Raw genomic sequence first — 18,031 nt, forward strand, 5'->3', positions numbered from 1 at the left:
GGGTGGGGGTGGAACTGCATCATTACCATGCCAGTGGGAAGTTAATTACAGCAAATGATACAAGTAAATATGGCACTTATTGGCCCAGGTTGGAAGGAGACATCTGGCCTTCGTCGGCGCTCAAGTCCCTGTGTTCGCGCCACCTCCACCAGAAGAACATGGCTACAATCATTGCAATAATCAATGTCTCGAATCCCATCCACACTTGTAAAAGTGTGTCTTCCAAAATTCCACCAGGGCGCTGTTCTCGCTTTGTTTACACTGTGATAAACCCGATGAGTACTCGTAAAATAAACTAAGCTGGGCGGGGACTGGGACTTGTGGGAAAGGGGGGGGGGGATTTACTACTGCGTTTGGAGACTTAAAGGTTCAAGTCCCCGGAAGAATTAAGAGATAAAAGTTTTTATTTGACAAGGCTAATGGCTTCTCGGGGTGAGCCATGCCTGAGAGATGATAGAGAACAATCAAACAAAAAAAAAAAGAAAAACAAGGACACTTTTACAGCTCTCGGGCGCCCCCCAAATTTGTTGACAGATACAGGAAGAGCCACCAACTTGGGACCAAAAGACCTTGAAGAGATGAAAATGTCTCAATCTAAAGAGAGCTTTTTCCCCCTCACCGTTTTGACCGAAAAAGAGATTCAACCATTGAAATTAAATTGTGGTTCGGGAGCATAAATATGCAACACAATGGTAGCATAAATACGCAACGCGAATCGCTGTCGTCTGAACGCGGTCAGCAGTGATAATGGAGAACACGGTTGACTAAAACCTTCCACACGAGACTAAGAGAAATGGGCTTTCCGTGCTACATTACATTGTGTTACGTTATGTTACGTTGTGTCGCATTGAGTTTTGACCCTTGTTGTGATCCGTTGTTGCTGTTTGTTAATGTAGCTTGTTTTGAAGTGTTTTTCCACCATTTTGTATCGTGGAGTGCAGTGGAAAATTACTGGTATACTATGCAGTGAAATTTTAAGTTCTCCTTCATCTGGCTTGTGGCACAATAATATGTTGAAGTCATGGTTACCTTAGTGGGTCCTGGATCCGGGCCAGGACTAGTCGTGTTCCATTAGCACTATTTGGGACACACATTCACTTAGTGGCAGGAGGTACATGCGGTTTACACAGTGTGAGATCTAAACGGTGATTTTTAATAAGATGTGTACTTAGTTGCTGTTCTAATTAGCATTATGCACAAGCCCGGCTAATGTTCATTTGAGTTGACATTGCTTATATAATTTAGGATAACAGGTTTTAATAAAACCCCCTCTTCATGCTTCATTTCCACTGATCACCAGCTGCCGGGTCAATTGAATAATTAAGGATTTAATTAAGCTTCAGCGTGGATCACAGTCTTCCGGCGCAGTCCAGCCTGGTACGCCGGAATACCAGAGCCCAAATCAAATAGGCGCCGGGCCAGAATTTTAAGACGGGCAGTAGCGCAACCAGTGAATCTCGGAATCCTCCCGTTCCACCTCACACATTCGGGGCTGTCATTTTTGCACTTTGGATTCCAAAGCAATCCTCTGAGGTATGCGGCATTTCAGGACGTCTCATCCTTTTCGGTGTGTGCCGCTCATCATTGCGAGCGTGTAATACAATACCTCCCATCGACTTATTGGAGAGCAGCTCCTGCCTGCGCTGAGTCGGCCGTGTAGCGCCGGCTAATTTCACTCAATGGTGCATGAGTAAATGTTAGATGAAGCCAGTGAACCCTGCAGTATGAGAATATTATCAGCCTCACTGTGGGCCTCCATCTGTTAATGTACTTTTGGACACTCTATTGAGATGCTAAATAATTTAATTGGCACTATCATTCAGCAAAGGTTCTTGGCACCAAGCTATTTTACTGGGAGGGCCGACGGAATTGGCGAGCATTTGCGGTGACATTTAAATAAGAGGCCTTAAAGCAACCCTATACAATGTAAAAAAAAAATACATCCATATAATGCAACACATTTGTTTTCATGCCCATATTGAGAACCGAACGCAAAGTACTCAACTCAAAGATTCGTGACTTTTCCTATGTACTTAAAAAAGAAAATTTCTTTAAAATATTTTTCACAAATTAATGTTAGTGCACTTCCCGTTTTCCAAAAACACATCTAACTCACACGTGTGGCATGATTATTGCACAGGTGTGCCTCGGGCTGCCAACAAACAAAAAAAAGGTTATTCTAAAATGTGCAGTTTTCATCGAAACACCCATTTTTAATATGCTTATATTTATATTTTATCATTTATATTTATTTAGATACTTTTTGTTCTTCTACTTTTCCCTTTCATAATTTTGCTGCTGTAAATTGGGAATGTCTCCATTGTGAGACAAATAAAGGTTTTCTTATCTGATGTGCCTGAGGCAAATGGTGGTCACACCAAAACTGACTGGTTTTCCGATCCTCAACCCCAGACCCTCTCAGTAGAGTAAAACCTGCACATTTTACAGTGGCTTTTATTGTGGCCAGCCTACATCACACCCGCTCATTAATCATTCTGTGTAATCAGTATTTTTATATGCTACCCCCTTGAGATAGATGGATTATCTCAGCAAAGGAGACGTGTTGCGTTACATGTGTTACGCTTATGAGTTAAGTTGATGTACACGTGTTACGTTACATTTGTTTTGTTTTATGGGTCCGGTTATGGTGCTTTATGTGGCAGTGTTTTACCTCAAAGTGTCACATTGCAGTGTGCAATGTTGAATTGCGATGGTGTAGGGTTAAGGTGTTCTGTTACAGTGTTTTGCGTTCATGTGTTACATTGCACTGTGAAATGTTGAATTGTTACATTACGCTGATATGTTGTTTTCTGTTATACAGTATTCTGTTGTGTGACACTGCTTTGTTGCATTGTGTTGTTATATTTCGTTACCGTATGCTGTATTATGCTATGTGTTAAGTGTTGCATGACGATACCTTGTGTTCTGATACATTGTGTTCTTGTATGCTGTGTTACGATGCGTTGTATTACGATAAGTTGTGATACGATATGTTGTTACCATATGCTATGTAATCACATATCGCGTTGCGATACATCGCATTACGAGACATTATATACTTTGCACACACTGTATATCTCGGCACAGACACTTTGCAGAAGTTATTGGACATTCTATGAGTGATGTTACAAGTTTTACTGCTCTATCAAGTCTGAATAAACACCATAAACACATGTGGCACCAAGTCGGAAAGAGCAGCATTGAATCAAACGTAATCATATTCCTCTGCAACTTAATGTCAGTGAGTGCTTCTCAGCATGACCATTCTTTTCACACACACACACACACTCACACACACACACACACACACACACACACACACACACACACACATGCACAGACACTTTGCCTATCTGATTTACTGTTTTGTACACGTAGTGCTGACACTGAAAATCACGCCACGCATCACAGCACCTGATGAATAGACGTGATGTGAACTTATACGCGGGTTGTAATCCTGTGATATATGCAGGTTACAAAAGCTGCTTGAAGCCCGATTATGCATATAGCTGCATTCCTGGAGTCTTGCCCGTCTGCCATATATATATACACACACACACACACACACACACACACACACACACACACACACACACACACACCCCAAAACATATTTAGATGCGTATAGATGATAGCGTTCCACACTCAGTCCCATAGTAATGACAGAATTTCGAATATATGTAAATTGTTCTGGAAGTGAATTTTCTATAGGTTGGCAGCGCTATTGATTGGCTTTGCTCATTCAGGACCTGTTGTCCACTCAGTCTATATCCTGTCAAAATTTTGATATGAGCAAAGTTGTGTTCATTTGTTTCCCTCAATATGAGCACTATGCAAAGCACTGGTAATAGAGGGGAAACTATTTTGTGTGAAGCGTTTTTTTTTTGTTATTTTTTTGTTATTGTTGTGTTGTGCCAAGTTAGACATGTATTTTTTTTTAATATAATTGATACCCACGTATTGTTTTACAAATGTATCTTCAATTCAAATAAGGTCGAGGATGTGAGTACTATTGCCACATCTGATCATTGTGACATATGATGTGTCAGTGCAACTTATCACTTATCACAATGTAACACAATGCAGCTGAACAAATGCATAACACAACCATACATAACGTAACACAGAGACATAAAGCAAAACAACGTCGAGCAAAGTAATGTTATGCAAATCAATATAATGCATCAAAATGTAACCATGCAACATTATACAAATCAAATTATTGCAATGTGCCAGTGTATTAAAAATGTACTGAAACACAATGTACCACTATTTTCATTTCACTGATTCTCATTTGCTGAATTTATATTTAGATGCTATCCCCCCATATAATGGTAACTGTATTTGTGACTTTACCAGCATAGGTTAGTGATAGAAACGCACAGATTTTTTTTCCGTTGGCAACGTAGGAACTGAACTCTGTCGAATGCCGACTTCCCAAATTGGGGTCTTTTGTTAACACAGTACAATAAAACTATATGGCTGGCTGTATGGAGAACATGTCTCACAATACACCATTTTGGATGCATTGCACAACCCTTTTGTGGTCCTATCACGATTACAGTTAGGCCACACTGCAGGGGATCAATCACAGTGGACTTTGACCTATGGCGAGCGGTGTCATCCGTTGCAATGAGATCAGGCCTGAAGAGTTGGCTTCATGGCAAGTTTAAGTGTGTGTGAGGAGTCCTAATGAATTCAGCTTCCGGCCGTGCCTCGGCTGATAGACCCGATACATATACATATATATATATATATATATATATATATAAAAAACAAATGAGGGTAGTTTTCTGTTCTCCTTACCTCTGTGGTTGGTTTGCACACTGGAAGTAACAACGAAACACCGTAGGTCGGGGCCATTGTAAACTGTGGACCTCCTGGAAATGCTCAAGCAAAAACACTCATGTTAAGTGCCTGAAATCGCGAGTGATTTGTATCAATGTCACGCCTTTGTCTTCCAAACTCTGCTTGTTTGCAGAATATATAAATAAAAATACATATGGGGGTGAGGATGTGTGCGCGCCCAGTGGAGCTAAACTGAAATTTAACACACACACACACACACACACACACACACACACACACACACACACGCACACACACACACACACACACACACACACACACACACACAGTTTTGCTGGCAGAGGTCACATAGAGGTTGGGGGTCCTGAAAAGTTCTCCGAGCCAATGAATGATACATGAGAGCTGCAGACGGTGCGTGACTCTGGCGCTAGTTTGGTTTTTGTTGTCAAGTAGCACCTTTTCCAATGGATGCTTCACCAGTTTGAGCATTTTTCAACCGTAAACGAGAAAGGGTAAGGGGGAAATATCATTGTATCTATGGGAAAGGACATGGTCGACTTGACATTAGCATGTTGTAGAAGCCGATGGGAGGCCCTGAGATGTTGAGAACCCATGACACCAGCCTCCTAAAGAACACCCCTTAACAAAAATAACCTGACTTAAGTTGATTTTATGATCCAATGTTCGATGTGGCTATTTTTCCCATAGGAAATTACTGACATTTATTTTGAAGACAAAATGTTCACTATCCACACCGTAAAAGCAACTTCTAATGTTATGGAATTATAAATGTTAACCCCTGTTCATTTTAAGACATTAAGGTTGTAGTTTAGCCTCACACATCTAGTTTTTAAACATTATTATTTCCAAATGTATTGTGTAAAAATATGCAATAGATAAAAAAAAAAAAAAAAAACTTGAAATATTCGTCTTATCAGTAATGACAAAGGTCAACTGCGAACGGTTGCCTGATACACCTCACCGATCTGTTTCTTCTTCGTAATAAATACTGTGTAAGATAATGATTCCAACATTGAAGCATCTGTGTCGATCTCATCAACTGCTCTTTAATCTTCAGGTCATCAAAAATAACACATACTGCATAGAGATTTTAAAAAATTGCTTTGGGAACATCACGCATTGCTTGGATATGAGACAAATCCTCTGAACACTTTTAAATGCTGAGATTAATGTCACGCAGACGGCGCGATCACGAAGCTCTTAAAATCACACAGCATATCATGCAAACGGAACAGCCGCGTATACTGAAGTGTTACTGGGAGTGAGGCGTCACATTGTGAGAAACCTGACCTAAAAAGCTCAAAAGCTTTTAGAGAAACTAAACTGATTAAAAAGAAAATGTATTGAACCATGATGAAATAAACAGGGATATTAAGCATGTGAGCTAAAAAACAGTCGGGGTCCAGCCTCTTATGTACGAACAAGGCATCATGTTGTAAAATGGCTGGCAGCCAACCCGAGTAAAGAGTGACGAAATGTGGCAACAGAAGATTAATTCCGCGCTTGTTCCTCAAGGTCCCCAGAAACCTTCCAATCATCATGAAGTCACGTTTTAGGATTAAGCCACGTACAATTCAGACCTCACATAATTCACACCTGCAGTATCTTAATGCATGATTTGTACTGGTTGTTGTTTTGTTTTTTTTTTGGTGTGCACAGCTGACACTTTAGTAGGGAATGTGTAAAACTGATAAGAACCTCCTTTGCACTCTGAAAACTACACCTAAAAAGTGACTAGCAAATTGATTTGTGTGCTATTCAGTGTAGGCACAAGCTAGGAAGGCATGGAAAGAATTGCTGACACCCTTTGCGTGAACAAGTCACTGAAATAACTTGAAACCGGCAAATGTAATATTTTGTCGCACCGCCTTTTAAGCACAGTCGTTGTAACCGCGAGTTCATAGAAAACTAGTGACTGACTAGCCTGTATTGATCGTTGGAAAAATAAATAAATCAACAAAACAGCACCATCTGCTGGCTTTGAAAGGGCACTGCACCACTTGCCCCAATCACAATATGACCACTGAGATACCTACCGCATGTGTGCCATTGGAGGTAAAGCATTTATCTGTCTTTACCTTTTATTCAATGTTTTATAATAAAAATATTTATCACACCCGCTATAGCTGTGATGCTCCCTCCAAAGATGGAAGCAATTCAGACCTCACATATTCACACCTGCAGTATCTTAATGCACGATTTGCACTGGCTGTTGTTTTGGGTTTTTTTGGTGTGCACAGCTGACACTTTAGTAGGGAATGTGTAAAACTGATAAGAACCTCCTTTGCACTCTGAAAACTACACCTAAAAAGTGACTAGCAAATTGATTTGTGTGCTATTCAGTGTAGGCACAAGCTAGGAAGGCATGGAAAGAATTGCTGACACCCTTTGCGTGAACAAGTCACTGAAATAACTTGAAACCGGCAAATGTAATATTTTGTCGCACCGCCTTTTAAGCACAGTCGTTGTAACCGCGAGTTCATCGAAAACTAGTGACTGGCTAGCCTGTATTGATCGTTGGAAAAAAAAAATTCAACAAAACAGCACCATCTGCTGGCTTTGAAAGGGCACTGCACCACTTGCCCCAATCACAATATGACCACTGAGATACCGCATGTGTGCCATTCGAGGTAAAGCATTTATCTGGCTTTACCTTTTATTCAATGTTTCATGTAAAATATTTATCACACCCGCTATAGCTGTGATGCTCCCTCCAAAGATGGAATATTGGCAGGAGGATTTCACAACCCATTCAGCATGGAGTGGCCACTACCTCACATCAATATAATCTTTTGGGGGTTTTTTTCCCCGCAAAAACTCACATTTTTACAACACCGCTGACAGTTTTCTTTATCTGAAACCACAAAGTTGGCATCATTAACATCTTGCTATCGCAGTACAACACGGATTTTTATTCCAGCAGTCTCTCAGCGCCGCATGAAAGAACAGGCAAGGAAGCCAGAACTGCCAGATGTCATTACACTATCATGCGCCACCATAAAACATTTATGAGCTATTAAGAGGGCCTTAACAGAGGATGCAGCTGATTCTTACGAGATGTGAGGGACACGTGGTGAACTTCAACAAATACACACTGCTCAGTTCAACAACTTTTCCAAGAATGTACACATCTGATGCATACAGGATTGTGCATAAGTCTAAGTAGCACGAGCTTTCTCTTATGAGCAACCAAATTGCATTTTATTTGTATGTATGTATGCGCACATATAGGTCATGCTTTTGCTGTATATTGGGTTTTTTTTGGGGGGGGGGTGCCAACTCAATGTTTTTCATAGAAAACATTTATTGGAGGTTTATCCCTGCTTTTTTAGGAAGTTGGGGTAGGGGTTACAAAAAAGTTTTTCAATACATTTATAATAGGCATCACTTATATGCAGATTGTTACGATTCAACGTCCCTGTTCCATGTGAATAGCGGGGGTCCACTCTGCCACAATAATTACTGTCCGGTTTGGAATGAAAAACAAAATTCAGCCTTTGCACGGAACACATACACACATTACTAGTCGATTGTGGTCTGCTGATTATGATGGGCCGGTCTAAGCCAAAAATGCCAGGGACATTTTTCTTTTTGGTGCCAGTCCAGCCCAGCCCAGAACGCTCTGTACAGTATATCAAGTCATTATAGCACCACTAACAACAAATTCAGTGACGATTTAGGATTTTTACACAATACCAGTTAGGTAGTATCTTTGCATCCAGTTAAAATGAGATCACATGAACACAATCCTTTTCAATGTCCTCTCAAGTGCAGGAGGCGATCATGCGTAAACATCACACAGACCTCTTCACTTTATCGCGTCAGTTCAAAGTCAGCTCAGAGGCCAGCAATGATATGGGAGTGCAAGCCTCTTTTTTTTCTGTGGGATTTCTCTGTAAGAAGGTGATTTTGTTCTCTTGGTGTTCATTGCAATACTTTCGGCAATTCCGCCGCTAAGACGAGATCTCATTTCAGCGTTGTGCCTCAGAAAGAGGAGGCTTAGGGGAGATGAGAGGCCTCTGTCGGAGCCCCCGTGCCAGGAAAATGAGGGTTACACAATTACACACAGTTCCGAAAAAAAGCCCTCTCCGTAATTGGATCCATTTTAGGGCCTTTAAAGCCCACCTCTTGGAGATAAAGCAGCCCTAGGTGCAGATTTCATTCTCCACTCTCTGTCTGCAGTGCTTTTTCATTTAGACTGGCCTGAAAAAAAAAAATAAAAAAGACTGCAGTATCACATCTGAAAGGACATCATTTTGAGAACAATTCCACTATTTTTTTTCTCAAGCATGAAAGAGCACCTGTGTGTGTCAAAACCTAACATACCAACAACTGAGATACAGTGTATAACATAAAATCAGCATATGATTAAAAGAAAAGTATGAACAACCGCTTTCTTTAACAAATAAGGATAACAAGGCTCTTTCTCAGGAGCAGTTTTGGTGGTAAGAGTAAACTCACCATGCATCCCTTTTCCCCAATCACCCTCATCCCAGTGACTCTCAGAAGTGCCTAAGGCAGTGGAAAACTAGAAAGAAATATACAACCTATTGAGCATATTCTTGTTTTGGCCTAAGGGGAGGCCTGGGCAACGTATGGCCCATGGGCCACATCTGACCTGACATAGTGGCCCCCCCCCCCCCCCAAAGAAAAAGACTCGCTAAAATGCTAATAGTGGTCCTAAATAGTACGTGTGTGTGTGTGTGTGTGTGTATGTGTGTGTGTGTGTGTGTGTGTGTGTGTGTGTGTGTGTGTGTGTGTGTCTGATCAAACTTGGAGTCTCAACAAAAAAAACTTTCATCTTAGAATTGGCAGTTGGTGCTGAAAATTCAAGAATTCAAGGTATTTTATTCACTTCCACGTGATCCAATTAACTAATATGGCACTAAATACGAGATACCTGAGGTCCCAGGTTTGGCAAGTTGGTCCAGAGACTTGTGGAAAACAAGAGAGATAAAAAGAACAACAAAATACGATAAAAATAATTACAGCAAAAAAAGATAAAAGGAAAGTATGCACATTGTAGACATGCTTTCTATGCAAACGACGACCTCAGAAATATATGACTGATCTTTTTAATTGACGTTGCAAGACTCGAAGTGCAGAAAGATCACCACCGCGCCATATTTACCACCGGACCGCGACTAGTAGGTACAAAAGTGACATCATTGCAAACTCCATGTGGACGGCACTGGCCCAGCTGCAAGTGAAATATCTCCTCTTCATGCAATATTCACTCAGTCATCTTACATTCTCTTTATACTGAGATATGCATCTCTTAACCTGCAGCCACACCCAGGATTCATCTTGACTTCACCCTGTGGTGCGAAGGCCCTGAAACAATATGAAATCGTGGTTGAACAAAAACAACCGTACCCCAAATGACATCAGTCCAGGGCTTAAATGACCATGAGCGAATGTGGCAGTAGCTACATATTTTAACTTGATTTGGATTGTTTTTAAATGTATGTGAATTTGTCAATGCTTTTCAATTAAGCACTTTACTATTTCTCTATATTTATACATTTTCTATCTTCATGTGTTTTCTGTATTTATATTTTTGCAGGCACAACGGTAGACGACTGATTAGCACGTCCGACTCACAGTGCAGAGGGTGTGGGTTTGATTCCGGCTCCAGCCTTCCTGTGTGGAGTTTTCATGTTCTCCCCGTGCCTGCGTGGCTTTTCTCCGGGTACTTTGGTTTCCTCCCCGATTTCCAAAAACATGTACGGCAGGTTAATGGAACACTCTACATTATCCCGGGGTGTGATTGTGAGTGTGAATGGTCGTTCGTCTATGTGTGCCCTGCGATTGGCTGGCAACCAGTTCAGGGTGTACCTCGCCTACTGCCCGAAGACAGCTAGCATAGGCTCCGGCACGCTTGCGACCCTCGTGAGGATAAACAGATTAGAAAATGGATGGCTGGATGGATATTTTTGCAACCTGTAATGGAGTTGTTTCGCCTCAGATTTTCTTTCTAAAAATACATGCGAAAAGGAGTCATTTCCTTGAATTGAAATTGGCTAAAAACCTACACCATACACCACTAACTGTTTCAGTTAGTGGAGGTGATTATATGAAAACATTAGGTGTGCGGTAGCCACAAGTGTTTTTTTCTCATTCATGTTGATCGTGAAATAGCAATTGAAGATTAATGACATTAGCCCAACCATTAAAGCGTGAAAACGTAATAGTAGGGCAAATGGCCTTGAACCAAGTGCATACTTCATTACGCAAAGCCATGTCCAAATGGGATATCTTAAGAGGAGATAATGATGAATCACAAATTACATGGATTTACCACACACTGCAAAGCCTGTTTTGTTTGCCAAATGAACTTATGATTGCTTTCCGACAAAGTGTTAACGCACAGCAACATAAAAGTGAGGTCACATATGTCTATTTGATGTACAGTATGTGCAAAATCTACACTCAAACCAGTGAAAAGCTGCTTTTAAATGGACATGATTCATTCATTATTGAGTGAATAGGAATGTCCGCATAACACTGTCTGGCATCCACGGATACCGACTCTTTCTCTTTTGTCGTCCTAGGTCAATGGGAAACATTTTGAAACTCAAAAGTAGAGTTGAAGTGCTGAACATGGCGGGCGGCACTTTAAGAACAAAGGAGGTCATTTTTCCAACTGTAGTTTTACACGTACAGTCTGTGGAAAATGTTACATGACCAAACCTTTCCGTCGAAAAATCTTCAGTTGACGTACATATCGCTGGCATCGGGCGGAATCTTCGTACCTCCAAAATCATGTTCAACAATTAACATTGCTTCATCAAGGAAAACAAGCCATTTCCAACATCAAGAATCCGCAATAATTGGGAAATACAACACCCAACGTGTGGACTGACCAATCATATATCGATTTTTTTTTTTTTAATGCAATTTTACCAAGTTTGTTCCTTCGGAAGTTTAGAGGGCAGCGATATGGTCCACTGACTACTAGATACAGTCTAAAACGATTAGTTTAATCACATTCATACAATGGGGAAGAAAATTATACAGTGCAGCATAATTTGTGTCGCCGAACCCTGAATATGGATGCAGGAGAGCCATCCGCTGGCAATGGGAGTTGTGTCAACTTAATTGTGTCTGCGTAATTAAAAATTTATTTATTTATAATCAGAATCATGATTACTCTGCTTGTGAAATTGAACCCTTTCGGTCCACACTTAAGGAAATTGTTAGGCCTCAGGAGATCAGCCTCGTTATTATTATTATTTTTAAGTGATCACAGGCCATTCATTTTTTGCCCACATTTTTTTAGGAACAGTATTTTAATGCCACAACTTCCTCAATTCTTAATAGATTGACAACATTTAAATCCCGTTTTGTTCGCTTATTCCAACTCTTCCCAGTGACATTGGTTTTACTGACGAAAGAAAATATTTCATTTTTTTTGTCACGTACTTAACTATGGAATTGTGTATGGAATCTATATCAGCGGTCAGTAAAAAAGGAGGGAGGGAGGGAGAGAGATATATATAGAGAGAAAGAGATGCTCTACAAAAGACAGAGTAATTTTCTCCTGCTTTTGGATTTTTTTTTCATGCCTGCCAGTAACATGCTCAGCGCGAGCGGCATATTTACATAAACAGCCTGTCGAGTTTATTAAAGATGACAAGACCCATACATACGCTATACATCGCACGCCATGTTGTGCGTGAATTCGAGGATGAAATGCCAAAAGCTAACTCGACGTGTCATCGTATAAAACCGACGCTGCTGTTCGTCACAAACAGCACGCCGGCTCAGGTCGACTGAAGGCGGGGAGCACATACGGACACCGTGGAGACTTTGAGGCCCTTCCCGACTCATAATATCACCTCGTCTCAGTAACCCTGACGAAAATGTTACGTTCCAACATTAACCGTGATGGCACAAAGCACTTGAAAGTCAAAGGTAGCGTTTCCCTACCTACACCCGCGACCAGGGTGCTTCTCGACTGTTGCACCTCCGGGCGAGGTGACTGGGGCTACCCATGTCCTCGACAGAAGAGCCGTGCGTACAGTCGGAAGACCACCCGGTCCTCCCCAGAATGGACTCTTCCGGCTGCGAGGACAACCAGTTTTCACCCGGAGCCCGAATTCATTCCAAGTCGTCCGGCTATGACGTGTTGTCGGTCCTGGGTCGCGGCGCCTACGGGAACGTGGTTAAATGTCGGAAGACCACCGACAACAAGACGGTGGCGGTTAAGACCATCAAGAACCACGGAACATCAGCCAAACGGGCCATATATGAGGTGGGTGACATCCATTAACTACCCGTAGTAACGACCTGTCCCGACTTTCGAGATTACGAACGGCGTGATCAGGAAACGAAGGCACACTCAGCACTTTCCTACTACTGTACGCGAAGTGTCAGTAATACACTGGTAATGTACATTTTTAATGTCTGCAGCTTTTTTGTGCTGCATGTACAAAAAAAAGTTTAATAAATCACAAACATACTGTATTCTGTTTGATTATGGAAGTGTTTCTTAAAAATATTTACTATAAAGTGGTGTACATTAAAAAAATAGGTCTGATTCATGCTCTGCCTCACTGGTGGTTCTCAAGAGTACCAGAGGTTGTTTGGCGCTCATCTTTTTTCCCCTGACCCACTGATCTCTCATGCATGGATGGACTTAAAAGACTTAAAAAGCACATCTCGGCAAATTAGGGCCCACGGCCCACATCCAGTCCGTCCACCGTCACTGATGGGCCCTCATGACAGTCTTTATGAAGTCAAAAGTAAAATATAAAGTATGCGCTACTTTTATTTTGCATGTCAACAGCGCAAGCGAACAAGGGCAATGGGTTGTTGTAAGTGTTGCCGATTTAGAGATGTCTCTGTATGTAATTACTGCTCTGACCATTCACGCAAATATTTTAGAAAATATTGGCCAGTGATGGCTTCACACAGGCGCCATTAATTTGCCATGTGCACATAGAGGGTAAACACCTCCTGCTCTGAGGGAGTCTTGAGTCCTCAGCGCTTTTTAATATCAGTGCGGATTCGTAGTGTTTATACTAAATGTTAAGGTACAGATATGTAATATGTAACAAGTGACACTTAATGTCTTTATAGATTCTTGCCCTGTTAAAAATCAAAAAGATGGATGCTGACAAATGCCACCTGGTGCAATGGAACAGCATCTTCAGCATCACCGGACATGTTTGCATTGAATTTGAGCTGTTGGACAAAAGTCTGTACGACTTTGTAAAAGAGCGAAATTTCAGACCTCTCCAGCTGAAGGAGATCAGGCCTGTTGTCCATCAGGTATGCTCACCTAGGGGGAAAAAAATGGCTGGAATTTACTTTTGAAATGAAATTGATCTTGTTGGGCTGACCTTTTAGCTGGCAGACATGCTGGACCACTTGAAGGTCTCGCAGATCATACACGCGGACCTCAAGATGGAGAATGTGATGCTGGTCAACCAAGTGCAGCAACCCTACAAGATTAAGGTGATCGACTTTGGCCTGGCTGCTCAGGTGTCCACCGCCAAACAGGGCTCGCTCATTCAGACACTCCCCTATCGGTGAGTAATCTTCAATCAGCATACGCCGACTCTGATAGTTAATGAGGTAACCAAAGTACTGGAAGCATGTAGTATCGGCTGTCCAGATCTGGTCCTCGAGGGCAATTATCCTACATGTTTTCGAGGATTCCCTCCTCCACCACATCTGATTAAAATCATCAGGATCATTATCAGGCCTCTGTAGAATTGATGATGAGTTCAGGAAAATAGTAATTTTTGCGTAATTACACCATTAAACTGCAATGAAAACAGTTGGTCAAAATAACCTCTTTTCACAATAGATGGCTAATCATCTCTCTCTCTCTCTCTCTCTCTCTCTCTCTCTCTCTCTCTCTCTCTCTCTCTCTCTCCTTCCTCCCCCCCCTGCCCCCTCCGCCTCTCCCTCCCTCCATCTCCCCAGGTCTCCGGAGGTCTTGTTGGGTGCACCATTCACGGAAGCCATAGACATCTGGTCAGTCGGCTGCATTGCTGCATTTTTGTACACGGGCGCTCTGCTCTACCCTGGGAAAAGTGAATACGACATGGTAAGTATAAGTAAGTATACGTTTACCCTACTTTGAAATTGGCTTTGCGATATTACAATACTCATTTCAGCCCTTATTTCCGCGCAGGACAAGAAACTTCGCAAATGTGGTTCACCAATCTCATTATTTAACATCAATTCCGATACAAGTGTAAAAAGAAGTTAACCTCTACAAACATTAAAAAAATAAATAAATACATTTTGAAGAAGTAACTTTTGTAATAAGTTTTTGATGACGCTGGAGTCTGAATGCTTTGAACATGAGTCCACTTGCGTCACATAATTTCCGATGTACAGTACAGTCTATTCTTATGTGGCCCACCCTTGACCGTAATAGGTATAAGTCCTATAGAAAACGGATGGGTGGATGGATGGATCCAAATTCTGAATGGTAAATATTGAACTTGGTGTTGTATTTTCAGGTCAGGTATATTGTGGAGACTCAAGGCCAGCCTCCGGATAATGTTCTTGAAGCTGGACTGCAGACCAGTTGCTTCTTCCAGATGGAGCGCAATTTCAGCTGGAAGCTCAAGGTATGTGCCTCTGATTCTACTTGTTTAAAAAAATACAGTAACGCGGGCTTATCTCGAGCCTCCCTCATCTCTGTAGACACCAGAACAGTATCAGAAAGAGACCACCTCAATACCCAAAGAGGCCAGACGCTTTAAATTCCGCTCTCTTGATCGCCTTCTTCATGTAAGCAGTCACTCTTAACGTCTTAACTTCAAAACCGTGTCAGTGTATGACATGGGCAATTTTATTTAGTTCCAGCCGGGAATCTTGAACACCAGGCACATTGCCAACAAAGCGGCCAAGACAGCGGATGTGCAGAAGTTTGTGGAGCTGCTGAAAGGAATGCTCCAGCTCGATGCCGCCCAGCGGATGACTCCTCGCCAGGTGCTGGAGCACGACTTCAGCACAATGAGCCATCTTGAGCCGCTTCATGACACCAGCTCTCAGTAAGTCAATACCGTGAAGCCTTTTTAAGTCCACAATGCTGTTCCACTTCCAGGTTGTTTGATTAAAAAAAAAAAAAAACACACACAAAAACAAAGGACATTTCCAAGCTCAACCTTCCGTCAGTCATGAAACCAAAACTGGCAATGCTCTTGACCCACTACAATTTTTGTCATGTTCCCAAAGAGTGCTGTTAAAATATTCTGTATTTGTTTCCTCTCAAAATAAGTAATTTGTCTAATTTTACAATTAGCCTTTTTTTCCGCTTGGAAGTCAGAACTGCGCAATTCAGTAATTGTTAAAACCCATGACTTACCATTTTTTTATTTATCTTTTTACAGTAAATATTTGAAGTAATACACATCTGAAGTACTAATTGTAAACTATGTGCAATAGTCATAATTATCCATTATTTGCAGCAAGTGGGACTTCCAAGACCTTTTTTTTTTTACATCTTACATTATCTGATGGCGACACATTTGTAATTTCAGTACTATGCAGTAAAACATTAAAAGGTGGGAAATGTTGCTCTATGTTTTGAAAGGGGAAAAAAATGTCATTTCCTTGTTAGACAAAAAAAAAAAAAAAACACTGCAAGCCAGTATTGTAGTCCAAATAATAACTTGACAAAAACAAGTGCGTATATGTCAAGATGTGTAAGATATTGTGCGGAGCATTAAGCCTCTCATTTGATTTGGTGCTGTCACTCAGGATAGTGGGTTTTGTTGAAGGCCTATTTTGGAATGCAAAAATGCTTAGTGGTTCCGACCAGATAACATCAACAAGGATGCTTCTCAGCTGTGATCGATTCTGTCAAGAGATAGTGAATCCTGACATCAAACATTGAATTTATTTGCACTGAGAAGCACAGTGGATGACTGATTAGCATCCCCGCTTGACAGTTCAAAGGTTGTGGGTTCAAAACTGTGCGCCGGCCTTCCTCTGTGTTGTTCTAAACTTGTCCCTTTGCTTTTTTTTTTTTTTTTTTTTACCGGTACTCTTGATTTCCTCCCACATCCCCAGAGCGTGCATGTTAAGTTAAATGACGACAAGCAAATGAACAAGGCATCTTCACAGATCGCTTCCCTTCGCCACATCCAATGCTATTACAGCGTTGATGTTAATACCCCCCCCTGAGGTCTGGCGACGGGTCTGCTCACAAAGTTTATGCCATAGTGTACTGTGGAGCAACTACAGAGACATAGTGTATGTGATTTTGTCGAATTTGATTTTTTAGGCAGAAAGGGATGGCCTGAGTCCTAAAGTGCTTTTAAAGACAGTACTTTCGTTTATTCACGCAGCCAGTGCAAATAAATGTTGACCTGTCTTACAGTGTGCAGTCGTGCTTTCACATCATGTCGGCGTGCTCCAATAAGACCACGCTACAATCGCTCGGCGGGAAGGGATTCGACCCGTCACCACTGAATGAGCCTCATGATGACGAGCCATGCTGCTGCAGCCCCGCTTCACCAGAAGTGTACGAAATCATGGCCCAAGATGAGCGATCAGACCCAAGTTGACCGAAAGGGTAGGGGACAAACAGGAGATGTCCACTCGATGGAATGGAGGGACTATGTGCTTTTTTTTCATCCCTCTACATTACAATTACAAACACACCCAATGAACCGTGTTGGAGCTAACCTGTACGATGTTTACACTCAACAGTCATGTAAGAAGGTAACGGCCAACAAATCCAAGACTCCGCTACCCGACTGAGCTCGCCCGGCACCATTGCTTGAAATTAACAAAAATGCTCCCAAATTTTGAATTTTGGAGGAAGTGCTTGATCTTCCTTACACACCAAACAACTTTCTGTCTGAGCAGTTAGCCTGTTAGATGGAGAGATCGAATGTGCTGACACCTGTACATAAAAACTAACAGAAGATGTCCGTCCATCTTTTTGTTCATCAGCAGTCTACTTTGGTGTTTGTGAGGGATAACAGGACCGCCGTTGCCATCATAATTTTGGGAGGGTGGACGGTTATATTGATGCGACGATAATTGGTGAAAATTACTGTCCTGTTGTTTACTGTTCTACTACGGCAAGCAAAATGAGCGCTCATGAAGTCTGCGGCCTAACACTACAGAGCACACATCCGCGCAGTAGTGGTTTATCACCGCTAATACAAAGTAAATGTTAGGTGCCCTCTAGCCCACTGGTAAGTGCACTCTTGCCCATCTGATA

The 18,031-nt window shown here is 41.7% G+C and overlaps 1 protein-coding gene and 1 long non-coding RNA gene across 2 annotated transcripts in view; one reads left to right on the forward strand and one right to left on the reverse strand.

The window, feature by feature from the left end:
* Positions 1–12,837, reverse strand: part of LOC109513849 (uncharacterized) — a 14,618-nt gene extending 1,781 nt beyond the window's left edge. The window contains exons 1-2 of the long non-coding RNA XR_002167872.1: positions 12,763–12,837; positions 4,807–4,880 (exon numbers count right to left, since the gene is read on the reverse strand). This is a non-coding gene — a long non-coding RNA (uncharacterized LOC109513849). The remainder of the gene's footprint in view (positions 1–4,806; positions 4,881–12,762) is intronic.
* LOC109513848 (homeodomain-interacting protein kinase 1-like) lies at positions 12,764–17,731 on the forward strand. Its single transcript, XM_019866544.1, has 8 exons — positions 12,764–13,087; positions 13,915–14,106; positions 14,185–14,366; positions 14,767–14,890; positions 15,312–15,422; positions 15,499–15,585; positions 15,655–15,848; positions 17,180–17,731. Exons 1-8 carry the CDS (start codon positions 12,827–12,829, stop codon positions 17,364–17,366), a joined length of 1,338 nt encoding a protein of 445 aa, XP_019722103.1. The 5' UTR covers positions 12,764–12,826; the 3' UTR covers positions 17,367–17,731.
* The last annotated feature ends 300 nt before the right edge of the window (positions 17,732–18,031 follow it).

This window comes from Hippocampus comes, unplaced genomic scaffold (genome assembly GCF_001891065.2).
Source record: "Hippocampus comes isolate QL1 unplaced genomic scaffold, H_comes_QL1_v1.1 scaffold82, whole genome shotgun sequence".
NCBI lineage: Eukaryota > Metazoa > Chordata > Actinopteri > Syngnathiformes > Syngnathidae > Hippocampus > Hippocampus comes.

Excerpts from the sequence above, each read along its gene's own strand:
- LOC109513848 (XM_019866544.1), top strand. The coding sequence starts at position 12,827 with ATGTCCTCGACAGAAGAGCCGTGCGTACAGTCGGAAGACCACCCGGTC. Across the intron at positions 13,088-13,914 it reads CCAAACGGGCCATATATGAG|ATTCTTGCCCTGTTAAAAAT; the intron begins GTGGGTGACATC and ends ATGTCTTTATAG. Across the intron at positions 15,423-15,498 it reads ATTTCAGCTGGAAGCTCAAG|ACACCAGAACAGTATCAGAA; the intron begins GTATGTGCCTCT and ends TCATCTCTGTAG.